General features: G+C 39.5%; 1 protein-coding gene and 1 non-coding gene across 4 annotated transcripts in view; one reads left to right on the top strand and one right to left on the bottom strand.

Moving 5' to 3' along the window:
• The window catches only part of rasal2 (RAS protein activator like 2), a 102,704-nt gene that overhangs the window by 22,229 nt on the left and 60,839 nt on the right, over positions 1-19,636 (top strand). For 2 of the 3 annotated variants that reach the window (XM_088927382.1, XM_088927383.1), the window contains exon 1: positions 8,285-8,875. The exons of the other annotated variant lie outside the window; for it this stretch is intronic. In XM_088927382.1, the coding sequence (XP_088783508.1) occupies positions 8,365-8,875 (511 nt within the window). In that variant the 5' untranslated portion in view covers positions 8,285-8,364. Of the gene's footprint in view, positions 1-8,284; positions 8,876-19,636 lie in introns of those variants that run through there. 3 annotated transcript variants of the gene reach the window in all.
• LOC148823422 (small nucleolar RNA U3) lies at positions 13,853-14,066 on the bottom strand. The gene has a single exon (XR_016093801.1). It is a non-coding gene; the product is annotated as a small nucleolar RNA U3 (small nucleolar RNA).

A 19,636-nucleotide genomic window follows, 5' to 3' on the forward strand; every position in this document is an offset into this window, starting at 1 on the left:
ACTTTCTCTCTTAATATCCAGTAAGTGTAAACTGTTCTGATATCTTCATTTCTAATTCTTTCTTCAGGAAAGTACTGTCTATTACCATCTGAAGAAGTGTCTTTTAAGTTTCATATCCACAAGTTTAAGGTTGCTGCAGGAAGCTTTGATTAAAACATCATTATAGCTCATTCTCCCTATTTTAGCAAGTTTAGAGGGTGTTGACGATACTTGTAACTCAATACGGGTACATCTGGGGAGAAAAATGTAAGAAATAGTTTATTCCCTAAAGTGATTCAGTGTCAAGTGTTAATTAAAAAATGTGGTTGGCGATTATTTGTATATGAGAATAAAATACAAGCGCTAAGCAATGAGGACATTCAGGTTTTCTGCCTTGCTGAAGCATGAACTACTTGGCAAAAAGAAATTCCGATATTAATAACCAAGTTGAAAGGACGTTTTGTACCAGCTGCTGGTCTTTTTCAGTTTGAGCAGTAGCATGAGCTGATTAGAGACTGTTAAACGCTTACAGTTATTTGCCAGGATTAGTAGCAGATTTGGTCTTATGATTGAAAGCCTTAAACATTGCTGGGCAATTGTTCTTTCAGGTGTTAGTCTTGAATGCATACAAAATGAAAATTGTGGGAAATGTGATCTTTCTATGTTTATCTGTGGGTTGATCTGACAATTTACTGTATATGTTTAGCTACTGCATAATTACATAAAAATAATTAATTTGCAGTGAGTAAAACAAGTAGGATACAGAGAAACTGAAGATAAAGACAATGCTCTTCATTCAGTTTCTATGTAACCCCTGGAATATTAATGTTTAACAACTGTCAATTACTGTCATAAAATATTAGTTCACAGAAATTAAAGAAAAGCTTTATGAGGAATAAAATATTGCCACTTGACTGCTCATATTCTCATGTTGTACTTTATATAACTGTTTTATAGCTTCTAAGCTACTGTAGTTCTTCCTTTTTTAAACTAATTTATGTAATAAGTCACTCAGTGATGGTAAATGACCCACAAAGACTGTTTAACCTGGGGGCATACACATCAGTGGTTGACCTCCCCCTTCTTCAGTTTTTCCAAACCATCAGCTGACATTCAGAATTGCAGCTGTATTGGTGACACGGGACTTAAATTGAATGAAATGCTTTGAAAATGGATGGATGGTGGCAAAGGACATCATGAATGATAAAGAATGTTTGTATTTTCCCAAATAGCTTAAATCAGCCGGAAAACATGTACTGTGTGCTAAATTCTGTTTCACTCCCACTTCACTAAAAAGGTTTAAACAAAGCCATTAAAATATGGGTCCTGCACATGGAATTCTTGTCTTACTGTTTGATCCTACATTACTGCATGGTTCGACATACTTTAATGCATTCGCTCTGCCTGAGTAAAACAAATTTGATGAAAGAACAACCTATCCTTGTTATTTCATAACTGTCCTCATTACTGAAAGTAGAATATATAAACATTTAAGACCTGTTGTCTCCTATTAATGCCATAGCAGTTCTGAAGGGGACGTTGACTGAAAACAATTCTGGATTTTTGCTGAGGTTTTCATTGCGATTTTCTAGATGGCTGGTAGACTTACACAGTCATGAAGCTGGTTACCCCTCATGCATAGACCCCTGTCCTTATTTTTCTGCCAAGGTCATTGTGTGAGGCAGGATTTTGTCCCATTAAAGGGAGAAACAGCTCTGGCAGGGTGCCTACTGTGGCTCGTCTCTGCTTTTGTGTGACAGCCCCGACCCAGCTCGAATTGCCAGCGCTGACTGTGTTTGAAGGCTGTCATGACATATTAAAATGCCTGCCGGTGTCATGGCAGAATTCCTCTGCAGGGAGAGTCGTCTTCTTTAAAAGAGAGAGAGCAGCACTTTGAATTTTTGTGTTTGTGAAAGAGATAAAATCAATAATATCATGGTTTTATATTCCCCGAGTACATACTATTTGAAACCATATTGTTTTAATATTTCTGATAATGTGCAGCATTAAGTACAAGATAAACGTTTTTGGGCAAGATAGACCCATGGCCAGACTTGAATTGGTGTTGCATACTTGTAACTTAAAAATTAAGTCTTAGTGTTTCCTTGTCCAGGAAACCGCAGAACTGATGGCCTTTTTTACTTTGCAATGTTGGGACAAGGTTTTGAATGTTCATGGACAGTGCTGAGATTCGGGCAGAGTTCAGCCTTCTTTTGTGTTCTGCAGTACAATTTTCTTAATGGGGTAAAAGTTTAAACATTTCCTTGACACTTGAATTTTCTTTGGTTCTTTGTCTGTAATGATAGCCCTCAGTCAGTTTCTTGTATGGCTCAGTTCTTCATTGTAATTAACATGAAGGATATAGAAAGCTTCCAACTTTACCCTGTGCAGCATAAACATTGCAATTACTATACTGAACAAAGACATCCTCTAGAAAACAAAGTATGACCTACTGCAAGGCATGTTAGATGAAATTGTACACAAACAAGTACGTTTGTTCTCTTAGAATCCAGTATCTTAGAAAACAGTTTCTGTTTCTAATGGGATCATGCAAAAGGAGTCAGAAATCATGATTACCTTGGTTGTCTCAGTTGTCTTTGTGCCAGCAACTATAGTATATCACTCTGCAACCCACTGAAGCAAGGCAGGTGTGAGCCTGGCCGGTACCTGGATGGGAGACATCCTGGGAAAGCTAAGGTTGCTGATGGAAGAGGTATTAGTGGGGCCAGTAGGGGGCGCTCACCCTGAGGTCTGTGTAGGTTCTAAGCGATGGGGACACTATTCTGTAAAAAAGGCATTGTCCTTCGGATAAGGCATAAAACAGAGGTCCTAACTCTCCATGATCATTTAAAATCCCAGAGCATTTCTCGAAAAAGTGTAGGCGACCTTAATCCTGGTGTCCTGACCAAATTCCCCCCTGGCCTTTACCAGTCATGACCTCCTAATAATCACCATCAATGAATTGGCTTCATCACACTGCTCTCCTCCCCACTGAAAGCTGATGTGTGGTGAGTGTGCGGGTGCACTTTGGCTGCTGTCTCATCATCCAGGTGGGGGCTACACATTGCTGGTGATGGAGGGGAGTCCCCATTACCTGTCCAGCGATTTCAGTGGTGTGTGTATATGCAAGTATACTATATAACTGTAAAGAATCATTATTATTCTGTGCAGCATCTGCTGTCATTGACAAAATGCATTAATAAATTAAGTTGCAAATATATATATATACGTGTGTGTGTGTATGAAAGTGAGAGAAGGGGTCGTTGTGTCTCCCTCTCTGTCTCCGATTCTCCCGTTGTTTCCTGCAAAGCAGGTTCACAATGGCTGGGTGGGATGGGAGGAAGTGGAAAGTTCCTTTTGTCCGCCCCACCTCTCCTCCTCTTGGACAGGCTGTCGTCAGGGGGGAATGGGAGGATTTCCCCTCATACGAAAACAAGAATATAAACTACACAACCTAAAAATAAAGCAGTTATCTATTTTAGGACTACAGTGTCTGTCACTGCCCATTTTGCTTGGATTTACCAAATAAAGCCAAAAGGTTGATGGTGTAAAATAATAAGCATTTATTTCCATACAGCTTGTAACGGTTTCTTTACTGAACAGGACACACGAGCCTTAAAAGCTAATCAATATGTAAATTATTCCTATAGGTGTACATTGAAAATCAACACAGTACTGCTTCATGCATCTAAGAGGTACTGTAGATGTGTATTATCTGTGTTCGTCACCGGGATTCAGAAGAACACAGTGCTGAACTTTTCGCTGGTAAATTCTATTCAGTGACCAGCTTAAATGATCAAGCAGTCGAAGATCCACGCTCGAGTTATTTTTGGTGTTTTCCGATGACTGTACCCGAAACGATTATGCAAGTGACTTGGTTTGCAGGCTTTGTGTACCGTGGTCTTTGGAAAATAGTGATTTTTGTGTGTGTGGGGGTGGAGGCCAGTGGAACTTCTTTCCTTTACAATGGATAAGGGAAATGCCAAGGCATCACACCAGTGCAAAAGCTGCTTTTGTTAAAATTAGGAGCGACGCCCCCACACACGCTTCTGTTTTTCCTTAATCCCCTCCCCAGTCACTTCCATCTCATTCAGCCCATGAGTCAGTTTGTCACCCATCTTAATCCCCCAGATCCACAGACTCCCCACACACTTTGCCACGGTGTCGGGCAGGAGGCCGAGAAAAATGATGCCACCGGCTCTAGGCACAACTGCTTTTCCCCCCCGGGCCATTCAGAGGCCTTTCTGGTGCGAGGCCAGTAACAACATCTTTCTTTTATTTTTAATCTGATTTACGATGGCAGCAAATTCTTAAAAAAACAAAACAAAACAGCAGGCTGCTATTTTTAGAGGAGGGGGTTTATTTGGCTTTTAATTGTCACTGCTGGGCCTGAAGGGAAGAGAGCAAGAATTTGATCGAAAGCATCTCCCTGTCATTTGCGCCACATGCCAAAAAGGAGAGAGTATTGTAAATTATGAAGCAGTTGGTAAAACCGCTAGAGGGATGTGTTAAAGGTAGATTACTGGTAGGATCAGATAATCCCCAGTGCTTGTAGCCAGCAACTTTCCAGAGAACTAGCGGTTTTGAATTTCCTTGTTAGACGTCACTTCTCAGAAGCATGATGTTTCCGAGTCAGTGGCGTTTCTTTTCTCATTTGTCCAATTTAGCCGTCAGTATTTGGCTTGCTGTCTGTGGGAGCCACCTGTAACTCCAAGCAAAAACTCTCCCAGTCAGTTCCTTAAAAAAAACTTGAAATATGTTCACCTTGTTCTGAAGCTCTTTTAATAAACACTGTTTTACTTTACTAGCAATTGAAGACCTTTTTTTTTTTTGGTGTTCTGGGAAGCCGTTTTTCAGCTGAAGTCAGTGTGATGAGAGCCATCTTCCTGATATCCCTTTGCTCTTTGCTAACTACCATTGGAATATAGTTCCCCCATCCACAAGTGTTTACCCCATGCTGTGGAAGAAGTTCAAAGTGTTTCTTTAAAGTATGCCTAGAGTTTTATATAGACTTTTTCTGCTTTTGAAGCTGAATGAATCAGTGAGTAAGTTTCACGGTTCTTGATTTGCAGATCCTGATTCCAGACGTTGTATCTGTGTGTGTACTTCTGTATAGAGTTTGCTGGTTTTTCCACCAGCGGGTACACTTTCTTTTTCAAAGCTATGCTGTCTAAGTTATTTGGAGTTTCTTGTTGCCCCTGTGTGTTTTGTGTACCCTGCCTTGGACTGACATCCTGCATCCTGACCTGTGCCTCCAGGATAGGTTCTACATTGCTGCATCCCTGACCAGAATTAAACTGCTTTCTGATAAGGAATGGATTTGGTATTTGGAATGTTTTTTTCATTGTACACTTTACATTTAGGTACAATAACTCTTGTATAAAAACAGTTATCTCTCTTAAGAGTTGTAAAAAAATCTAATGTAAGCCTTTTTCAAATTTGTGAGAAAAACATCAATAGAGTAAAACTCAAATTATTTTTGTGTTGTTTCTGTGAGTTGTTTAAGTTGGTTAGCCAGACTGTAAGAAAACTGGCAAGTCGCCATTCTGGAATAGTTGGATTTAATTATTTTATTTTTTTACGTCAGTGGGTAGTCTAAGAAAATTATATATGCTTCCATCTGTCGTATGTAATTGTGGTGAAATAGGCACAGTTTTCTTTCATTTTAAGTGCCTTTTCTCTGTCTTCTTTTGGCAAAGAAATGGTCATTTGAAGACGTGGTGTTTTTTTATCCTATTAGGCCGTGTAAAATCTAGATAAACAGGAAGGACTTGTGATAACATATTGATAGTGACTGACAGCCTCACTGCAGTCCTGCAGTGTTGTAAGTTTCCTGTGAAAACTACAAATAAACCATTTGGTGCTCCATTTAAATAATCTTGTTCGATTACATGAATCGAATCTATTTCTTAAATCTATTTCTGATTGTGTGCTTTGTTTTGTTCCCCTGCATTTCTCTGAAGTTAGTTAATTGTATTTTTCCAATGGCTGCTGCTCTCCATTTTTTTGCATTAGCAATGGCCAGTGCTGAGTCCAGTTGGTTTAAGTGGTGTCCTTTACAAGTTCATTTCAGATAGCTCAGGTTTTGTTTGGTATGTTAGAGACACTGAAGTGTTGTAGACTAATAAGCAATGATACGGAGATCAGATGGGCCGTTAACGTCTCCAAAATAAGTCTCCTGTCCCCGACAGCTAATGAAAAAGGCCTGGTAAAAAGCTATTTAAGTTGTGTAATTTTTCTTGAAGAGTAATGCTTTATGAAGTAATTCAGGGCCAGATAATTAGAGCTGGAGTATAGCACTGTAATGGGTGATCATCTGTATCATTGCCTGTCCTTGGTTTGTGTTTGAATTTTAAAAGCATTTTAAATAATTTAAGTTGGCACAGTCATATTGAAGAGAGGTGCCACGTCTTACCCACAGATGTCTAGTTTCATTCAGCTGTTTATCAAAACCAAATATCGAAAGCCACTACGATTTTATGATCTGATAAACCTGTTCTGACTGCCGATGTGGTACAGTGCATACAGGGGTTGAATTTCACTTTAATGACACTATTGCATTGATAGGAGTAGTCTGCTTCATCAGTTAATATTGCACTTCTCTGAAGTGGAAGCACACTCATCTGCTGATTTGTTTATAATACCAAGTGTTTTAATTTGCTATTCATTAACAATCACTCTCAATCATTTTTAACAAACTTCATTATTATCCTCTTATCCTTAAAAGCAGATAATGTACATTACATAAGTAGGAAAATGAGGCTTCAAAAGGCTAAATCACGTTACTGTATTTGTAGAGGAGCCATTGTTGGATGTCTAAACATGTTGGATGGCCTGTCTGCGCTAAACACCGCCCACAGATGAAGCCAGATAATATGCTTGGTACTTCACTCAGTGCAAATAAACAGTGGAAACAGATGAAGGACAAAAATAATTGCCACCACCATCTTCAGAGACTGAGTTAGGCTAAACTGTTTCGCAATACGAACTTACAAGAAAATGTTCCACTCTAAAAAAGAAGTGGTATGTGAAACTTCTTAATTTGGGTTAAAAATAGTACTCAGTTTGTTAATCTTTGTTGCAGTATCCCTTACAGCTCTATTGTGAGATGGACACTATTGTGAGATAGTGATTACATTTAAATGTTTACTATTAGTTCTGATTGGAGGTACTTTCTGTATTCTTGTGTTTTATTTTAGGACAGTACATCAATGTGACTAATTCAGTAAGACAGGGTGACCTGGCATTCAAATATGATTTTTTCCTCTGTTTGAATCTGAAAAGTCTTTGTGTACCTCATAGTGATCTGCATGGTTTGATGGAAAAAAGTAAAGATCCCAAAAAAAATAAGAAAAGCTTGGGGTTCTGCAGTATAGTGTAGCATGTTATTAAGAGCCTCGTCATATGCACTTAATAGATTAAATGCACATTGAAGAATATTATTACCAGTGTTCTGTATGCATGGAATTTCATCCAAGACACCACAAATGGAAATTCCTTTGCAGCCTAGTCTCCTCAGTCTTAATTATACATACACATTGCATTATTTCAAAATCTTTTTTCCACAGCTGAAAATGTGGAAGTGACCAGTTGTTTATTAAACAGATATGAACTATTAGTCAAACCAGAGTTTTACATGTAGTATATCAATGACATAAGCAATAATGCTCTTACAGGCAGTGCATATTGACTTGTCATCAGGAGGTGTTTTTGTAACTTGAGTTTCTTTCTGCTAAGTGATACCAAAAAAAACTAATTTCTATATAATTAAGAACAGAACTCTGACTTAACCAGTACCCTCATAAGGTTTACACTTTTGTGATAAACCATCATCTTGGCTTATTTGTAAAAGTATTTTGATTTTGTGAAAAGGAAAGACATTCTGAAGCATGTTGAAGCATTCTCAGTAAGTGTGTGTTGATAAGAGAGTGACACCAGAGAAGTGGTAGCGTTGTTTTATTTTTAATCACCATTTTTGATACGGAAAACCACAACCTATGGCCTCAATGAAGACCAGCCCCCTGATTCGCCCTCTGTAAGTCTTACTGTTGCTGCTCTGAGATACTGTTCCTTACAGGAAGTTGGGTTTTGAGTGTAACGTCAGCCTACGAGCAGGAAGCAGCGACTGATGTCTCAACTGGGGACTTCTTCAGAATTTTACAGCAACAAAGAAATGAGACAAACTGCTGTGTTTATGTGGGATGAATAGCTTTCTACCTTACAGAAAAAGAAGGTGAAATCTTACTTCTTCTAAGCAATAATTCTGCTTGTCATTGAAAAATCTCAAAGCATTTATTTTCTTTCTGTTGTCTGGGATTATGTGGAAAATGGAAATCATTTGAACCTTATGGAAACTTTTGTCTTGAGGATTCATTGGTGTTGAAAATGAGTGTGGAGAAGACAGGTAGGGAATACCGGCGTTCTGTTTCGGATCCAGTCCAGAACCTGCATCATCCACCTTGTTTAAATGGCTACCTTTGGCACACAAGTAGCAGGCCAAGGCTGTGGCATCAAGCTCAGTCTGCACCTGAGAAGCCCATTGAAGGATATAAGTGGAAAACTCGCACCAGACTGAACCTTAGGACACTCAAGCGAGGCACTTCTGAGGACAACAACGCCTTCGAGTTGGAGGCTTCCAAAGTGGAGAAGGACCAGCGCAAATTTTCAAGCACCGGCTCTTTGTCGGGGAGACAACACAACCCGACCAGAGCGATTCCCTTTCACAGGTCGGTGTCGGAGCCCGGGACACCTCATGTTATTGAGAAGCCAGCTTTACGGCAGGTGAACTCAGATGTTGAGCAGAGAAGGTATTTCCTGCAGGATTTTTTTTCCACGGTGTCCCGGCGGATGTCCAGGATTTTGAGGCACAAGGAGAACCAGGAGAATGTGATGAATGGTAGGAGTGACCTGTTAAGATTGTTTTTTAACACATATTCAAAGCTGCATTAAGTCAGGCAAAGTGACATCTATACCAGCTTATGATATGGTTAATAGGGGGAAGAAATGGAAAGCATTGTGTACTTCTGAACAGCACTTGTGGCACGGGTGGTTCACTTCAATTGAATATGCAGTTAATGTCTGGGTCTGTGAACACAGCACATGACCATAAGAACCCTGGCTTGTCTCTAAAGTAGGTCATGAACATGCAATTTTAAAATAAGGAGACAAACTTGAGTAAAGGGGTCAAATGGATAGAATTTTAAAGCAAAATGCATTATTAAGTCCAAATCCAGTGTCTTTTCTACTTCTAAAGTCAATGGAAAATTATCTAACATGTTCTTTCGCAAATTGTAAGGACTTCGACGCAGCATCATATTAGGAAAATGTGATATAGAAGAGGAGCTAGCTTTGTTTTCAGGTTTAAAATGGTTAAGAGTAATAAAATGCTGCCTACCCTCTGATAAAGAACTGTAAAGAATGTCCTGAAACACTGCTTGTTAACCAGAAAGCAGGTTAAGTAAAGTGAGCATATTGCTGTAAGGGGTAAGAAGGGAAATCGTTACTAACCACAATACCAAATCTGAAACGGACAGTGTTCACAAAACGAAATTAGTTCTTTTCTAGAGGGAGCACAGCAAGTGTTGCCTTCTCTAATATAGGTATCAGCTGAAAAACATAAAGAAGTAAAGACTATTGAATATTTCGTAAAATGTTAGATTCAGAAGTATTTTTCCCTGACACTGTGGTGTTTTGGCAATCCTGTATTCAATCTTTTAAACTGGTGAAGAAATATATTACTCAGGGCTGGCTGTCCATCCAGGATTTATCTAGTTTCTGTGCTTACAAGAGTTATGGAGTGCAAAGCAATTTGCTTTGACACACTGTGATTACCAAGCAAGCTCAATGAGCTGAAAAGTCTCCTCTCATTTGTAATGTTTGTTCTTGAATTCTCAGTTTCCCCATAGTGGAAGTCCCCCAGTGTTGGTGGTAATTTCACTTCAGCTTTAAGGCAAAGCAGCATCAGATATACAGGGGGCGAGGGATAAGCATGGAATTGATCCAGACCTAGACTGGACGATATTCTCCTGCCTTCGAGCTTCCCTCATATGCTGTACTACGCTGAGATAAAGCCTGCATTGGGATTTCTGAAGTGGTGAGAAGAATATCTAGGACAACCTACGATGCTCTCAAGTCGGAAAGCTTTGTCGAAAGCCAGTTTTTCTAAAGCAACGCAGCTTCATTAGTCATAGGTGCATCAATCAACCCTGAAAAACTGGCAGATGCCAATTTCAATTTCTTTATTTACCATGTGTCTGAGGCTCCTCCAGTACCACTGCTTAGAGGGCACCATTACAGTATCACCCAGCTTGGATATGGAATTTTTTTCCTTCTCCCTTTTGGATCACTGGGACCAATTCCATAGTCTGTAGCTTGAATATTTACCTAATAACCAACTTTGCACATTAGAAGAAAACTATTTTGTGGTCTTACAATGTTTAATTTTGTGTCATCTCATGGTGGTGATTTCCATATTGCGTATGGACCCTAAATCTACTTTATCTGCATTGAGAGGCTGTCAGGGACTCAGGCCTCTGAAGGTGAAGACTGATGCCCAGTTTATTCTGCAGCTCCTGTTCTCTGGCTGACCCTCCTGTAAGATAATCCCCCTTCCTTCATGCATTATGAAGCCATATCTGTGTAAAAATGCTATGGCTTCTTTCTAGTTGGAACCAATCACAGAACTTTCTGATGTGTCTGCTGTTGCGTTAGATTAGTTAATTGCATTTTTGAACAGAAGCGCATGTGAAATTACAGAACAATAGACACAAATGATCTATAGCAAGTGAAGAATGCTGCTTCAGACTCTGTAAAGGCGAAATTAAAATAGAACAAGACTATAATCATTTCTTTACATATTATAGTGGACTATAAGTACTTTAATGCAATCAGTTTATATTTCATTGAGCATATTTACTTTGAGCACTATCTAAAAGTGTCTTGTAATATAGTATGTTATGTCGCCATGACGCAATTAATTAATATGGTAGTAAAGGCTGCATATTATGCTGGCAAGACTATCAGAACATCAACAGGTTTCGATAAAACATTGCATGTATTGGACATCTTATTCTAAGTCAATAGACAGCACTGTATAGTTATAGTAACTTTCATTTATTATGTGCCTTTCAAAATCCAAGAACTCAGAAGGTAATAGCATTTACAGAAAACATGACAAGATGTCAAACTACAAAAAACAAACATATTTCAACCAAGATTACAATTCCTAAAAGATGGATTAAGTAAAGTAATGGGTTCTGATCAGAATGGGACTGTTATATTGTACAGGTATCGCTAGGTTACAGGTAATAAAGTCAACTATTATAAATCTTTTCTTGTTGCGCAGTTCCATTTTTCATTCCTAATGTTAATTGGAATGATGCTTAAACTTGCAAATGTCATGTGAAATTCAGCTGTAGAACACTCCTTTGACTTCCACTGATGTTAAAAAGCAGGAGTTCTATCTAGTGCTCGATAGAAGAGGATTAAGGCACATTGCTGTTGCATCCTGTTATCTAAGAGAGTCCTATAGAGTTGACAGCAGCATTGCCACCTTCTGATCCCAGTTCAGAAGCTAGGCCTGATCTGTGCTTGGATGGTAGACCTCTAACCTGTATCACCGTGCAACTCTCGACTGAAGCTCAGCAGGTGTAAGCCTGGCCAGTACCTGGGTGGGAGATCTCTTGGAAAGGCTAAGGTTCCTGCTGGAAGAGGTGTTAGTGGGACCAGTAAGCAATGCTCACCCTGTGGCCTATGTGGGTCCTAATGCCCCAGTACAGTGACGGGGGCACTATAAAGTAAAAAAAAAAAGGCGCTGTCCTTTGGATGAGATGTATAACTGAGGTCTTGACACTCTGTGGTAGTTAAAAATCCCAGTAGCTGTTCTTGAAAAGAAGTAGGGGTGTTAACCCCCGGTGTCCTGGCCAAATTCATACAGGCCTTCACCAGTCAAGGCCTCCTAATAATCACTCTGTTCTCCACCCTGCTAGCAGATGTGTGGTGAGTGTGCTGTGTGCACAGTTGGGGGCTCCACACATTGATAGTGGAGGGGAGTGGAATAGTGGAGTCCAGTGTCCTGTGGTGGATGATGTAGATCCCGTTCAACACGTGAAGCAGTTTGGAATTCCTGGGAATGAAGTGTTCTATACTAGAGCAAGGAATTTGTTGTTATTGCGCAGCAGCCAAAGCACGTGACAAGCAAATCCCCAGTATTGCGACTTCTTTCTCATACTGCAAGAAGGCACATTGCAAAGGCCCAGAAAAGTAGCTCATTCAACTATGTGGTGTTTATCTTGGATTATGAGGTTGTGTTTGCAAAGCTGCACTTAAATCCTAAAGATGATGAAAGAGAAAATAGTGCAGGATGTACACAGATGGGAAAATGGGCCAGAGTGGACCAAAACTAAGAGCAAAATACGAAAATATAGAGGAGTGGAAATAAGTTTTGGTGATACAAAACGTTTGCTAGAAGTCTGGAAATATTCTTAGCTGTTCTCCTAGTCTGGCACTTAGACAGTTAGACAGTTTTGCTTTTGTACGTTTGCAGACATGGCAAAATTGTTTTGTGAATTAAACTTGTGTGAAAAGCTGACAGAAACAGTATACAGCGTTTAATTTCAACACCTCCTATGTCGACATGCTGTGTGAGGGCTGATTCACACTGTTTGCTTTATGCCGTCATGTTTCAATTTAACTTTGATTTCTTTTCGGTGTAAGCACCGTGGAGCTGGGGGTGTTCGAGATAGCAATTTGGGATTCACCAGTTTAAAAACAAAAATGGGCATCATGAAAATGTATTAAGTTTGCAAACCCACATTGCTCACAGGCAGAACTGGCTATGGCATTTTGGAAATCTTCTCACAGGAAATGGGAGGATATTCTGTTTTGATGAATGTGCATGTAATGTGATGAATATTTTTTTTATTAAATGGGTTTTGCCAGGTAAAATTCATTAAATCATATCTTATTTCTCTGTTTAAACAAATTAAATTCAAAGAAAGTCTTTTTGCTTTTGTGAGTAGTAGAACTGATGATATAGAAGAGAAAAACGTCTGAGTAATGTGGTATTTGTTTACACATTTGTGTTTTGAACTAGTTTTTAGAAAGTTTAATGAAAACATAAAAGAACTTCATTTATAATGAAATGAAAACATGAAAAAAATATTTTGTCAGTGTAATATTGTTCTTTTTACATTGTAGTTGGCATTATTTACCAGTTTTTTGTTTATAAAACTCCTTGATGACTCTTGAATGGTGATTCAAAACATGTGAAAGACGTTTAACCACATTCCTCTCAATATGAATATTTCATTTTTGCTCTATTTGGTGTCAAGTGTGTCTGCTTTACTTCCTAATATAGACCATTGAAATGATGAAGGTCTGTGCACTACTATGCTTAATTCCTGAAGCATGTACCAAAAGGTTACACTGCTGAGGTTGTTGTGAAGTTGTGAAATGAGCTAGTTTGTATTTTAAATGTTTGAGAGCTAGTGCACACACACAAATGTAGTTCAAAGGAAAATTCCTTTCAGAATGAGCTGGGAACTTGATTGCAGAAGTTTGCCAACAGATTGACAAAGCATTTGTTGATCTGTTTATAGGAACCAGCTAGGTTAAAGGGAGCAAGTTCTGAGCTGCAACTTGCACACATGCTGAGCAAATTCAGTAGGTCCCTTTTGTATGCAAATATAAATGCAAATGGACATTCTGTGTGTGCGGCACGAAGAAGCTTATAATGACGCAGGCAGTTAAATTAACCTTTCACTTGCTGGGCTGTTCTCTTCAAAGTAAACCTCATGCCTGTCACAGTGATATTATAAGTTCACTTTATTGGTTGTATAGAATTTCTCGTATTGGGAATTTGTCAAGAGAGCCGCCCTCTCAGAATGCGTCTCCCTCCTCCTCGGCCCGCGAGAGAGAGGAGCGGTCATCGGTGGTTGGGAGCAGCTGCCGTGAAGCAACACTCCCGACCTGCTTCGTGCTCAGAAGGAGACACTACAGATCCTCCCCGTGGTTGATGAGACCAAACACTTTCGAAACGCATTTCTCAAGTTGCAAACTATAGAAATGATCCCTGAAAGTATAGTCTAGTCCTTTTAAAGTTGATGTACCTTTTTGAAAGCACAGGTGAACGGTGTTCTAGGAATGGTCAGCAGATTTCACCGTCACCCCTTGATCATCAAGTTTAATTTTTGTTTCCTCTTGAATGAGAGGGTTGAATCTCAGGCATCCTGAGAAGGATTCATGTTCCAGATATTTAAAATGAATACCATCTTAAATGTTATTTTAGTGTGATTTTATATATAAGAATGGTTGTCTCCTATCATAACAGTGAATACAGATTTTAAAACAATACAGGGATACAAAACCAGGTTAGAAAAGCTGATACCTTAATATAAAAATACGACAGCGCTGTCATACAAATATGATTGGCCCCAAAGTACCTCTGTGCTTTTCAGCCAGGCTCTTGCTAACAGTAGTGAGCTAATGAGAGCTTTTCAGGTACTTCTATGTGTGGAGAAAAATGACTCCAATTCCCTCTGAAATCTTAAGAGATATTTGCCATTTGCCTGCTGCTACTGTACTTCATTCAAACGCCATTAAATCTGCTGTACGAGACAGCTGGCAAGTGGACATTTGAAGTGCTATTCACAACTTGGCAACTTATAAGTAGTAACTGCGTGTTGCCATGAATCTCAAATTGAGATGGACTGTAGCTCTGTAAATTGTTAGCTAGCCTGCTTGGAAGGAGGGTGATCAATTAACCAATGGAAGGTTTAGTGCTACTAAGTACTAGTGGGTATGTGGAGAAAATAAATGATGTTTTTAGGCCAAGGAGTCTTTGCTGTAGGTTGTGTTCAATGCCGGTGACCTCAAATTTTAGGCTGGGGTAGTGTCATATAGTCTCGTGTCTTGAAGCTGATCTTCCTCTGAACAGCAACATTGCCTTTCTTATCTTCGATGTCAGCCCCTCCTATCATTGTGAAGGGCAAGGACGTGTTACAGACCCAAGAGCGTCACCATCAGGAGGTAGTAGCCCGGCACTCTCCGGAGCTGGGCTGGTCAGGTTGCACTGATTGCATCAATGGTGCGTCCACTGAGAACTGGAACCAGTGGAGAGTCCCAGGGGTGGGCCAGGACATGAGGCGTGCAGAGGGGCTGTCCAAAGGGCGGAGAGCGGGCTGGCAGGCAGGTGAGAGAACCGGGGGTCCCACGTGGCAGCACACACCGAGGGGAACTGCAGTACCATGCCCACTGCGGGACGTGCCGGGGAAACAGGGATGCAGTTCCCCATAGAGTCTGTGTGGGAGCCAGGATGCAGGCACGCGACAGGATTACTCCAGGCAGGCAGGGAAACGGGCGCCCGAAGGGTTTCAGCACACAGGGAACAAAAAGAAAGCAGGGAAAAAAGAAACCAGACTTTGCTGGGAAACGTTGGTCCGTGAGTGCAGTGCAGCGCAGGGCAGGAATAACACAGGTGCAAGTGACCAATTCCGGACTGCAGAGGAGAAACTAAGCAGGGCTTAAGTAACCCGGAGTACCTGATGCACTGTGACTTCTTCACTACTGCCAGGTGCTCCGAGTACCTTGTCTCCTTGGGAACAGGTGCAAAACGGGCAGGAGAGAGGAGGCAAGGCCTGTGGCCACAACACCTGTAACATGCCCTGCCACTTCCCTGCTGAGCGTTCGCCACGTAGGGAACATGAAGTTTGTTTAGACCAGTGCAGGCCAGATACGATACTATCTGTGGGTATTCTTATTTTCTTTCTGGTATGGAACAAATGTGTTAAGAATGACAGCAGTGTATATTTATAATCCCAGCTGGGAAGCTGTGCTAATTGCCCATTTATCTGACACTGTATTGGCTAAAACTGTGCATATATGTAGCATATTTAATCAATTCTAGTATTAAAATCAGTGCATTGGGGAAACTCTGTTGGGTTAAATCAAAGTAGACCTTATGGGTTAAATGACCATGTGATGTAGCAATAACGTGAGTAAAGTCGCCTCAAAGACAGAATTTCCCCTTAAAGATGGGCTTTTTTTGTAACTATAAGATCTTGGAAGTCACACATCTTTCTTTGAAAGAAATGAAGGACAAAGACCCCTCGTACAATGTCCACAAGCACATTCCTGGAATAAGACCTCATCCTGACAGAACGACAGAATACTCTTGGTCTCGGGGGTCTCAAAATGCTGTTGTCACAGAGCTGTGCAGCTTCAGTTTGCATTTCCTACTCACAATGAAACAGAATCTCCCCGTGATGGCAGCGTGTACAGTAAGCTTTTTAAAGATCCCTGGAAGCAAATGAGTCACGAAGGTTAAAAGCCCCAATCTGCTGACTGCAGCTTTGTAAAATATTTAACAATGTCAATTCATATTCTTGAGCAATGTCACAAGCTGCCTTACCATTTTCCTCATCAGGAGTCTTAAAAGGCCTCCTGCATATGAATTCTTTTTGAGTAAAATCAAATTTATTCTGCAACATTACTTGCGAAAGGTAGGCATTTATTTTCTTTCTTGTATGGAACAAAAGTGTTAAAAATGACAGCAGTGTATTTATAATCGCAGCTGGAAAGCCGTGCCAATTACCTATTTATCTGACACTGTTTTGGTTAAAACTGTGCATATGTTTAGCACATTTTTCAAACTGTAGTAATTGTTAAAACCAGTGCATTGGAGAGACTCTGTTGGGTTAAATCAAAGTAGGCCTTATGGGTTAAATGACCATGTGCTGTAGTTACAGTTACAGAATATCATTAGGGCAAAAAACTGGATGTTCTTTGTATATGGTGGCTGAGAACCTCCATGCTCAGAGAAGCTATATAAAGGACATTTATCATCAGGCTTCTCTGACCAAAAATTCTTAGTGTAGCTTCCTACTGAAGATCCAGAACCATTATTCTCAAATCTTGTGTTGGACGTTTTTTATTTGCTTGATTCCACTAGTTGAATAACGGAAAGAAATGGATGTCAGCACCAGTAACAGGTTGTGGCTCTTGCTTAATGCATTTTATTTACCGCTTGGCTCTAGCGTTGCCTTTACTGCTGTTTTTCACTGAGAATCATCTGCAGACTGCAAGGTTATTGCTTGAAACAGGTGGGCTAGATATAAAATTGCAATGACTAAGAGTATTCTGAACATGCTAATCACCAGTTACAGCTGCTGCTTCATATTGGGTTAGGGGTGTGCTGGCTTCACATTAATAATGTACAATATGTAATATAAGCATATGAATAGCCCATTTATTTAATATGGAAGCTGTTCACTCTGGTATCAGTTGACTATCAGCTGTCTTCAGTTAAGTAGTTTATTGAAATGTACTTGTTTGATTTTATGATTCATTTAAAAGAAGCATTGAGAGCTTCGGTGACCAGATATTAGCCTCATATGTGGTAGTTGACTGTGGTAGAAGAAGGATGGTTGTACCTCCAAAACCATAAATAGCAATAGGAAGAAATTGTATCACTCCAGAAAAAATATCTGAATTTCCTCTTATATATACACCAGATGATATGATGTCTGCTAGTTATTCTCTGCTTTAAGCAGTGAGTTATTTTTGCTTTTATTCTGAGAATACTGTCACTAGGCAGTAGTGTGGGGCTTTCCAGGTTTTGGTGTTTAAGATATGTCTAATTCGTGTTTTGTCATTCTTCATTATTAATGAACACCTTTAGTGTTTTAGCTTAAGGATTCTTAATGATGATGGTGACCAAACCCAGTAGTAAGAAAATCCGTAAAACAGTCTCTATAGTAGATTTCTTACCGGCACTCCTAACGGTGATCACAATGAATGACTCTATTGAAAGTCACCTTCAGTAGTTGCTTCAGTAAGACTGATTTTTTTTGTTTAAAAAAGCAAGGTTTACAAGTGCGCTGATGACATGACATTCAGTCTGCACTATTTCAGGCCTTGGCAGACTTGTATCCTGCATGCCATTTCTAGTTAATAAGGAAAATGCTGTCATGTCAACTGAACTGTGCATAAGGCTGACACTCCTCTGGCCATGAGTGAACTGTTTAATTTAATTTCAGAGAAAGGCATTAACAATGTCTTCATGGAATACAGAAAAGAAAATACCCCCTCTTACAAAGTCACTGTGAACTTTTCCAGTAATTAACTTAAGCAGATAATGAAATCAATTTTTAAACTTTAAAACTCGGTGTTTGTATTGCCTAAAAAAGAACTGAATGGTAGCCCTCATTTACAGATCCTTTGAATTATCAGAAAAAAGCTGCCCTTCTTACAGGCTCCAGGAAGGCTGCTGTTGTGAAATGAGCAATATCTTAAATATCTTAAAGCTGCTTTTGTGTGTGAAAGACTTGCACATTCCTAACTTCTGAATCAATCAGGGAAAGATTGCAGATCAAAATGAACTGTAATTCACAGTACAAAAAAAAGGGAAAATCAACATGTCTTCAGCGGTCAGGGGTTGGAGTTAAAGATGTACACGGTACACCTGGATTGCTATGCTGACTGTAAAAGGAATGTCCTTATTCTCCAGTAGGAAATATCTCCCATTTATCACAATTTCTTAAACAACAGCTTAAAATAGAAAATCATACTTCAGTGAATGGTCCGAGAAGGATATCTATATTTTGTGACATATGTGAAAAAAATAGATGTCACACCACATTACACAGTAGTTTTTGTCCTGTATACCACCAATAATTCCAGGAAATTGTGAAATGGATCAGATAGTTGAAGAGAAAAGTACTTTTAATGACTCTCCAAAGTCCTTCATTTTTAATTAAGGAATAACCTTAATTTTACCAGAATAACAGAAACCTGTGGGAATTATTAAATTGCCAGAACCACACTATTTCTTTTGCTTCTTGGATTTCAGTGTTCTCTATACACCTTTCCTCATGTACTCTAACACTCAGGACCCCTGTGCAGCTTAGTTTAGATGAACAATTAGTCCTCAGTTTCACTCTAGTGTCCCCCAACAGTGTAAACCTAATTACTGCACATTTATTTTGCTTTGTTTATTATTAGATTAAAACACACTTTGATAAAGACAGGTCTGTAATTTAGATGAAGACCACACTTTGCTAATTGCAGTAATTTCCTTTTTTCACAGCCAATGCTACCTCCTCCTTCCCTAGATGCCTATTAAACGTACTAATTTGCAAGGCTGCCAAGTTGCCAAGGCTCAGTGGAATTTTTCAAGTAATTACTGTAAGGTCTATATCATTCTTTGTCAATGCAGTGCTTCTGTGCTGATCTAGCTTTCAGTATGCTCAGATTCTTGTAATCTCTTCAATATATAGCTGGTAAAGCTACAGGGTGACACAGACTCTGATTAATTCTTACAAAAAACATTTTCTGTCTTAATTCAGTAATCATACTGTTTTTCCTCCTCATGGTTAAGTTCATAATAAAATGGCTCTTTTTTGTATCGTTCATGATGTAGTGTTCGGTATATCTTGGACAGCATCAGTGGACATCCTTTTATCTGTTATAGTCGCAAAAAATGACATTCTGGGAGCTCCCAGATGCACCTACGTACTGTATATAAACAGAAATGTTACTTGTCATGGTTCGTTTTGAGCACTATCATACCTGGAATTTCTAAAATGGATTTCTGAGCTGTTAGTCAAGAGAGATCTTTGAGAGTGAACTTTTTTCCATCTTTATTAAGACGGTGGTTCCA

The sequence above is a fragment of the Atractosteus spatula genome, chromosome 11 (assembly GCF_055471065.1).
Source record: "Atractosteus spatula isolate fAtrSpa1 chromosome 11, fAtrSpa1.hap1, whole genome shotgun sequence".
Classification (NCBI taxonomy): domain Eukaryota; kingdom Metazoa; phylum Chordata; class Actinopteri; order Semionotiformes; family Lepisosteidae; genus Atractosteus; species Atractosteus spatula.